At 46.0% G+C, this 9,459-nt stretch overlaps 1 protein-coding gene across 1 annotated transcript; it reads right to left on the bottom strand.

The window, feature by feature from the left end:
• Window positions 1-1,426: 1,426 nt before the first annotated feature.
• On the bottom strand, window positions 1,427-8,377 carry T265_02121 (hypothetical protein; the record flags this gene model as incomplete). Its single annotated transcript, XM_009166280.1, has 10 exons — window positions 1,427-1,658; window positions 2,476-2,585; window positions 3,542-3,554; window positions 3,600-3,747; window positions 4,823-4,951; window positions 6,047-6,170; window positions 6,207-6,323; window positions 6,379-6,410; window positions 6,461-6,588; window positions 8,274-8,377. The coding sequence occupies 10 exons, from the start codon at window positions 8,375-8,377 to the stop codon at window positions 1,427-1,429; spliced, it is 1,137 nt and encodes a 378-aa protein (XP_009164544.1).
• Window positions 8,378-9,459: the final 1,082 nt, after the last annotated feature.

Raw genomic sequence — 9,459 nt, 5'->3', positions numbered from 1 at the left:
TCCCGTCACCATGAAAACCCTGGTACGTAGAACAGTCCGTTCTAGAGACGCACCTCCCATAATAGGCCATATTGATGTTTCCTGTCGGCCACAATTCCATGCAACCCCTCTCCCAGAAAAGAGGCCACGCCAAAAGAACGATCCAAAACTCCCGTGTGGTGTCCCTTCCTCGGAGGGATCACTGTACATGTTACAATAAAAACAGGAACTGGCAGGTACACCGAAGATCATCCTAGAAAGACAACCAAAAACACTTTTGTCATTATTTTGACAGAACTATCCTTGGAACGCAGTTTTTATGAGCAAGACAGTCAATATTCCTAAGGATTTTTTTTAGTATAAAGGGCATCGAAACGTTGGTATCCACAGAAAATTTATCCAATCGACTATAACCACGCGGTTTTTAGTAAAGTTGAGTGGTACGGATGCGGACAATGCAACTGTCTCGTCAAGTCTGAAATTTCCATAAAAAACTTTGGTTCCCACACACCAACACTGTCATTAGGTTCCACTTTGCCTTTGCACTGGAGCTCTCAAGGTCTGGTGTGATTCATTAGATGTTAACTTAGTGAACCACTGGATAAATCGGAATTCGGGAAAAGTCGACAGGATTCAATTCTGTGTGTACATGGGGGGGGGGGGGGAGACTCATTTTCATAAGTTAGTACTTAACAACCCAGGACTAGGTGAAGCCCGATTGGCCAAATGAACAGCTACGCGTGACGACAGAATGGCTGTCAGTTGTTTATACTCACTCGCAAAGTAAGTTGGCGTTAACGGGGAACCTGATTGAATCCCAGCTGAATCCTTCGTTTCAGTGATGTTCTTCATTAAAGAAGTATACCGTGGCATCTCAAAAATCGTGCCAACTGAAATATGAGGTGACTTCTGGGCGGTACTTTCAATTCAGGAATGTCACAAGCGAAACATTCAGTTGAGTTCCTCGCAAACACCAACTTAATTTGCAAATGAGTGTTCTCCGTCAATTGTGTTCCATTTGATATTCTTGACAGTAAAAGATTGATTGAAACTAGAACTACCTGCTTGATGAGCCTCAAGAAAAGCGAAACCGGTGGCTGACTGTCAAACAACTTTAAGTACCCCCGTGAGTAGGGTGTTCGGTCTACAAAACTCACGTTTTCAACACACTATTCGGTACGCACAGAACTCTCAAAGCATAATGTATGCTGAGAGAACGAAATCATATTACGACTGGTCCAAAATAAGCGAAAAAATCAACATGATTCGGGCATGCGACCTTCTTGATCACCAGTTTCCATCCACTTATATTGTACCACATATTCGAGAAACCTGGTTCTTCAAATGTGTCCAAGTGTCTAACTCAGCTTAGTATACAAATACCCTGGCTTTGCCTCACATGGTTGTGAGCGTGTTTATATCCATATTTCGATAAGGGCGAGATGGCTCAAGTGCTTAGAGCGCGAATCTCCTGACCAGAAGGTCCGTGATTCGAACCCGACCTCTGCCTCTCGACTTCCCGTCTAGGCTTGGGCGACCTGGCAGTATCTAAGCCCTCTTGTAATCTTCGGATGGTATGCCAGTTAGGCACCGAAAGGGTGCTACAGCTGAACAATTTCAATTTCAATAAAAAAAAGGGCCAGTCTGACAACCAGATATTCAAAGAACCAATGATCCGGCTGATCGGGTAGTATGGATTGAAATGAACATACATTGAAACGTCCGGTTCCCAATCGTGATATACAGGAAAATGAGGGGCTGATCTTTGGAAGCCCCAATTTTGAAGTCACATGTGATTTGCTGTCCGGTTCGACACAGAAGATGCATACAAAGCTACAAAAGACCCACCAGTGTGCATTCCCTTATTTTTGGTCATGGAGGAATGGTATCTGCTTCCGTATTTGTTTGTTACATCAAACGATTTCGATAGACCTGCAACGCAGGCCTGCGGTGACCAGGATATGAAGCTGACTGGACAGTCTACCCGTATAAACTTGAGGGAATGCAACCGAGAGGTGAGCATATTGGAGCGACCCAAAAGCCATCAGTATGCCCAGGTGAACTAAGCTTCTACCTTGGAAGTCGCGCGCCCGTAATTATGCTAGTAAACTTGGGCATCGCATTCTGAACATCCACGAGTTAATGACCCATTAACTAAACAAATTACAACATATTGGAAAAGATTTGGAACCGATTGAGAAGTCATCGTCCCAGAAGAGCTTGATAAGCAATCGGTAGTTTTTATTTGGGCAACATTTCGCTTTTGGCACAAAAGCTTCATCAGGCCAAGTGAGCAGGTCACCGAATTGGCCAGGTTATAAGGCAGACGGGGAACCAATCAGTCCTCTTCAAACTATCACACTAGATTAGTGTTGAGTGTCAATTGCGGCTCTTGTCGGTTAGTGAAGTTGTCAAAATCTTGGGGGGGGGTAATTAATTCCGATCGGGTTTGGGTTCGTAATATTCCACTTCAGGGTGTATCAACTGATGAGTCACCTCGGTTGCCACTGGTAGATTTTCCCTGGTTTTGTGGGGTTTGAGTGCTTCGACAATTTAGTTTGAGGGTTTGAGGTCAAGTAGAATCCAGATGATGACCACTTTTCCTTCTGATGACAATTACAACATAGTTATCCAGACCGCGGGCGAGCTGCAGTTTGCAAGCCCAAAGCGCGACTCCCTGAAGGCCATCTAATAAAATCGAAACCCCGATCATACATGTTAGGTTTGAACATTGTTTTACAACCAAACCGAACACAGGCAGATGATGACAAAGTTTTGGAGACTAATTTCTAGAGGCACCCAGCTAGTTGTGTGATCGGAGTACTTGCGTTCAACTAGCCCTAGTGGATTGCAGGAATGTAGCCGACAGTTAACCATGGAGGTTATTGTGGCATGCTCCACGAAATTTTGCGCCGTGTGAAACACGGACTTCTGTTGAAAACGTGGGGCGAGGAGGTTAGAATGCGCACACACTGACCGGAAGACCCGCAATTCGAAACCGACCTCTTGATTTCCCCTGTCTACGCTTGGGCAGCCTGGCAGTATCCCAGCCCTCGTGCCCGGAATACACGGATTTTTGTTGGAAACGCGATTCAGCGTGATAACTAACCAACTAATTCCACAGATACTGCAACCACCTACAACTAACTGACAATACCGATCAATGCAGACTGTCGACTGCTACAATCGAGAAATGAAAAGAAGCTACTTATATCTGAGAGCATCCGATTAATCATTCATTCACTCTAAGTTCTCTGGATGACGGAACCGATTCACATTATGTTTGGTAATAACATAGAAAACACGAAGTGCTGACTAGAACAGACTGGAAGAACACAGAGGACACTTTGAAATGTGTTACGGGCCTGTTATTTTTATCAACCCACGTTACGGTCTGTGCTGATTCGAACGTCAACAAGATGCTTCCTCTAGGTGGCAAATATGCACTGCTCGTTTGAGGATTACTCATAGATCACTTGCACTTAATCCTTATAGACCGTGCAACCCTTTCAATCCCGAAACCCGAAAGAAAACAAGATAGGAAGTAATTTATTCTTCATACTGAAGCAAGTAGGCTGTACAATGAAAATCGAAATATAGTGCTGAAGGTTATCAAAGACTATTCGGGTGGGATATAACGGAATTTGTTTCTTTTTTCCAGAGTCGGTAGTCCAATCATATCAGATGCATAGTAAACATTGAAGCGGTGACGGCCTCGTTCTTGGTAGACATGTTCGCCCGAAGGTTTTATGCTCACGGGGAGTAAACCTAGAGCAATGTGGAAAATGAAGGTCAGGTTGGAGAACACAAACAGCAAGCTGTTCACCCTCTGTAGCAATGTTCCAGCGGTCACCAGGTGTACGCTTAAACACCATAATTCCTACATGAAGCTGTAGTTTCCAACAAAAAACCGTGTATTCCGGGCACGAGGGCTGGGATACTGCCAGGCTGCCCAAGCGTAGACAGGGGAAATCAAGAGGTCGGTTTCGAATTGCGGGTCTTCCGGTCAGTGTGTGCGCATTCTAACCTCCTCGCCCCACGTTTTCAACAGAAGTCCGTGTTTCACACGGCGCAAAATTTCGTGGAGCATGCCACAATAACCTCCATGGAATTTTGCGCCGTGAAACACGGACTTCTGTTGAAAACGTGGGGCGAGGAGGTTAGAATGCGCACACACTGACCGGAAGACCCGCAATTCGAAACCGACCTCTTGATTTCCCCTGTCTACGCTTGGGCAGCCTGGCAGTATCCCAGCCCTCGTGCCCGGAATACACGGATTTTTGTTGGAAACGCGATTCAGCGTGATAACTAACCAACTAATTCCACAGATACTGCAACCACCTACAACTAACTGACAATACCGATCAATGCAGACTGTCGACTGCTACAATCGAGAAATGAAAAGAAGCTACTTATATCTGAGAGCATCCGATTAATCATTCATTCACTCTAAGTTCTCTGGATGACGGAACCGATTCACATTATGTTTGGTAATAACATAGAAAACACGAAGTGCTGACTAGAACAGACTGGAAGAACACAGAGGACACTTTGAAATGTGTTACGGGCCTGTTATTTTTATCAACCCACGTTACGGTCTGTGCTGATTCGAACGTCAACAAGATGCTTCCTCTAGGTGGCAAATATGCACTGCTCGTTTGAGGATTACTCATAGATCACTTGCACTTAATCCTTATAGACCGTGCAACCCTTTCAATCCCGAAACCCGAAAGAAAACAAGATAGGAAGTAATTTATTCTTCATACTGAAGCAAGTAGGCTGTACAATGAAAATCGAAATATAGTGCTGAAGGTTATCAAAGACTATTCGGGTGGGATATAACGGAATTTGTTTCTTTTTTCCAGAGTCGGTAGTCCAATCATATCAGATGCATAGTAAACATTGAAGCGGTGACGGCCTCGTTCTTGGTAGACATGTTCGCCCGAAGGTTTTATGCTCACGGGGAGTAAACCTAGAGCAATGTGGAAAATGAAGGTCAGGTTGGAGAACACAAACAGCAAGCTGTTCACCCTCTGTAGCAATGTTCCAGCGGTCACCAGGTGTACGCTTAAACACCATAATTCCTACATGAAGCTGTAGCCGAATTGAGCATACTGGCGAGAATCGAATTCGTATCACTCAATTTCAAGGAACTTTTTGTTTGTGGGGTCAACGAAGTAGATCATATTGAACCTCAACGTAGTGAATAGTTTAGTTCGTGTCATCGATTAGTAAATGTCTGAAAACTGTGCTGTCTCCTAAGTGGCTTTTATTTGTTCACGTTCACACCACTCTCGTTCGAACAGCCGTCCTCCAGTAATTATTCTGGTGGGTCCATACCAAGAGGGGTGGCACTGGACCGTCCTGCAAAAACATGCAGTGTTTACTGAAACGCACGAGCCAGGCTTACATCCAATGATGTTAGTGTTCCGATCTCCTGATTGTTTACTTCGAGTCGGAGCAGTCATCGTTTTTAAATTAGATGTAAAGTGGGACTGTTTTGTGGTCAAAGTAGGACCAACATATTTCTGTGCCAATCGATTGTTGGCCAATGATTCGCGGTGGGCAGGCCATGACACGGTAACCAGAAACGAAAGTAATTACAGTCAAACCGAGTGCCGTGGGATCTTCTCGGCATCTTGGCTGGGGTCCGTGTGATCCTGCTTTCAGCTGGTTGAAAACCCGGCGGGACATGGCACACAACCGGGCCTAGTGAGCGCATGCCAGCATATCTTAGCCTGACTGTCTAGTTGAAATCTGCCTGTCGTTGTGCACTGGGCTCATATCGGGTGAAGTGCGCAAAGAACGCGAGGCCAATTCCGCTGGTGGCGTCTAAATTCGACGTAATGCTCATGTGTTTATTCTGATTCTGTCCAAATGTGTAGGTACCTTATTCTTCATCGGTTTCCTTAAGGATATAGGACTCTCCCAACGAGTCCCTAAACTTCTCCTTTCTTTCCACCCCTTACCAAGGTTTTCCTCACGGTTTTTTTGACAGCTACCAGCTGATAACAACCAACAAGAAAACGGAAATTAAAAAGAGGCACGTGTGAATCGAAATGCTCACCAGCTTTTCTGGCTCGTTCAATCAATAGTTCAATTACCAGTTGACTGCGCAAACTGATTCCGCTAATTTTCCGAGGGAGAATCGTACCGTCAGGTCGCAGGAACTGGGACAAAATCCGGACATCCTGTAAAAATGAACATTGACCGATTCATGCATCTACCGTGTGAGTGAGGTTCAAATTCAAACGACTTATTGGATCTGTATCTCGCGGGTCACCTAAACCATCTAGGCACAAGACCTTGCCAGAACGCTCAGACGGGACATGAACGCCTTCAATCTGGTGTGGGGGAGGAAAGCGTGGTAAATCGGCTCAGTTCAACATAAATACCTACCGTGGTGCGATTCCCCTCAACGGAGTAGCGAACTGCAACAGATAATAGACAGTATGGAAAAGGGTACGAGCGAATCACTTACTCTCTTTTTTTAACCGCGCAGCGGTGAAGGTGAACAGTCTGTTTGGGACGATCAATCCGAGGAAGCGTGCAGAATGGAAAAGATTAGTCGACAGAGCTGTGGCCAATGAAGGTAGCATTTGATATGGGCTGGAATGCGAAGAAACATCGTTCGTATGGTTGCTGTCTAGCGAGTAAGAATGTTACGGGGCAGTTAACTCTAAAATATGTCGTGTGCACAGTCTATATTAAGGGCTCGGTTCTCCAGGAGGTAAACCAGCAGCTAGTAATTATAGTGGAGCGGAGTTGGAAAGACGTCACTTGAGAATGTGAACAGAGTAGAAAATGACCCAAAAGGAGAGCCCATCCACAATACCTGGTGTGACCCATCGAATAATACCTATTCAAAGAATAGGCATCGCAGTATCACGAAGACGCTGGGCCTCACCGAGGTATGATGAATCATACACCTCTATGACCGGCTGAGCTACATTGGAGTCCATATGACAGAATTTTTTACTCCAGGTTGGTCAGATGGTAGAGTGCTTACCGACCCCGTCTCCTAGCCTTCATAGTTGGAAATTGGAGCGACTTCTTAAAAAATGTAGACTGCGATAGTCTTCACCAGTCATAGCTGTTTTGTTATGCTTTCGACCCAATGGCTTTGGGTGAGGTCTTCATTTGCCTTCCTCCCTGTCTGGACACCTTAGCAGTATCCAAGACTACGACCGTGAAACGCATAAAATGGTCTGGTGAAATCGGCCCTCGCCCGATGGTACCGTATTCGTTCCCCTCCCCATGGATAAAAACATCCGTATGATTTGCTTCACTTTTAACCGAGCGTTGCGGAACAACCACAGCCGTGGATACACCGAAAGTAACCCTTGAAGCACGATGTTCTCGCTGACTTTTGTATCCTCTAAAGGAGGCGAGACAGCAGACTGTTATTGCCCTCAAGCTGGACTCACTGATATGTGATGCCTATTCAAAACCAGAATCCGAGACCCAGATGTCTTTGTTGAATTAATTCAAGAGTCAGTTTTCTCCCCGCCTGGCCATCCACCTCTAGTGATTCAGGAACCTAAGTGACTGGTTATGTGAGCGGGCATCGTTCTGAGTCATCGGGCGGGAATCATCATCATCAATGACAGCAGCGTCCGTGCTTCATTGCCATGAAACTACGTGGATTTAGGCACTTTGTCTTCATAGTCCTTTCGATTCATAATAGCCGTTACGTGTCGCTTGTCTGCTTTGGTGATGTGGATAGACTTGGCTATCTTCAGTGAGTTCAGTACACCTATCTCCTCTCTCGACAGGTTACTTCGGATTGGTCGCTGGTTTTTGAGAATAACGCAGATGCGTAGTCGAGCTTTCTCTCATCTCTCTACTGGAGGTTCCGAGATTGCGGGTTTTACAGCCGGAATTACTTAACTGGGTGTTAGCGGTTTCCGGATAACGTGAAATTGAAGCCTCCCTTTGACAATTGTATCTCATCGTTTTGGCTTTATAACCAAAAATTCCATATCATGTGAATTTATTTTAATAAATCTCTATAACACGGAGAAAGAAGTGAGACAGAGAGGGAGAGCAACGGCTAACCTACCACAAATATCCGAGTTGCCTACACCTTTGACAGAACTGACATTATGAACGCCGTTGGTCGGTTAGCCGTCATCTCTTTCGGCGTCTCCAGCCGAGTATAGGGAGGGTCAAATGGGCTTCATCCTGATAGTGGACAGCACTTTTAGCAGCAACCTCCGTAGCCTTGTGCCACATCAAAATCTGTCCAAGTATAGGTTACCACCACGCAATGGTTAGAGCGCGAAACTACTGACCAGAAGGCCCATGGTTTGAACCTGACCTCTGACTCTCGAATTCTCCTGTCTAGGCTTGGACAACCTGGCAGTATCCAAGCCCTTGTGCTTCCTTTGGATGGCATGGCAGCTAGTCACCGAAAGGGTGCTACAGCTGAATAATTTTTTCATAATATTGCGGAGCGCTCCAAATCGCTACAGGGTCATAAGCCTGGCTGAGTCGCGCTGAAAATCTCAAAAAAACTTTCACTGTCTGACCATCGATGTCTTCGGAGCGTGGCCCGAGCCTGGTTGGTACACCGGATCGATAATGCTGAATGGTTTTCAGAAGAAATAACTCGCTTGCAACAGAGAAGCCGGACAAACTCCATAGGTTGCACTGGCTTGGCCACGTGTCAGCCGACCAACTTTCGCATAATCACGCGAAGGCTAGAAACCAGTCAGTGGAGACCAAACGACAACAGTGATGTATGAAGGCCATTAGCCGTAAACTCAGCTGCGCAGGTCACTGCTATCTCACCGGATGGAGACTCCTAGACGGGACACGTCAATGGATAGAGGCATGGTCCCAGCCGTGCTTGTATCCAGGCTGCCGACTTTAAAGTATGGCTTTCCCTTCCGACCACCCCGACATCCCCGTATTGGCGCATCACTTATACCATCTACCGCCTAAAATGCGTAGCTGTCCACCCCACCTATTTAGATCATCAGCAAATGAAATTGTTGCAGCTATAGCCAACTCACGGCAAGTTTGCGGTCTTTATGGCTGAACAAGGGTCTCTCGGAAGGTAGTCACCGAAGAATTTGATGGCGAGTCACCCGAAGTGTTCGAGAGCAGTCTCGAACAGGTAATGGAAGGCGCTTCACACTCAGCTGTGTTTCTAACCCAGTCCCAGTGCTATCGGATAGCGCCCTATCTAAAGCAGGAGAGTTGAAAAAGGAAGCTCCTGTTGACCCTAGCTTCTACGAATACATCACCGACCTCCACCCTGGTCCAGAAATATTACTTCCACTGTCACCAACTGCACCGTATCGCTGGGCACAGAATGAGCAACTCGTTTGGTCTATAGCCCGCTTAGTCGGTCCTGGGAAACATTGCCAAAAAACACGGATACTTAGCGAAGGCAAGTCCATATTTTTCAGCATTACCAGCCGCCAAAAATGTCCCTGATCTGCATTGTTGCAAATAGCGTGCAGGCGTATGCTT

This window comes from Opisthorchis viverrini (genome assembly GCF_000715545.1).
Source record: "Opisthorchis viverrini unplaced genomic scaffold opera_v5_24, whole genome shotgun sequence".
NCBI classification, from domain to species: Eukaryota; Metazoa; Platyhelminthes; class Trematoda; order Opisthorchiida; family Opisthorchiidae; genus Opisthorchis; species Opisthorchis viverrini.
This window is presented reverse-complemented; position numbering and strand designations above follow the sequence as displayed.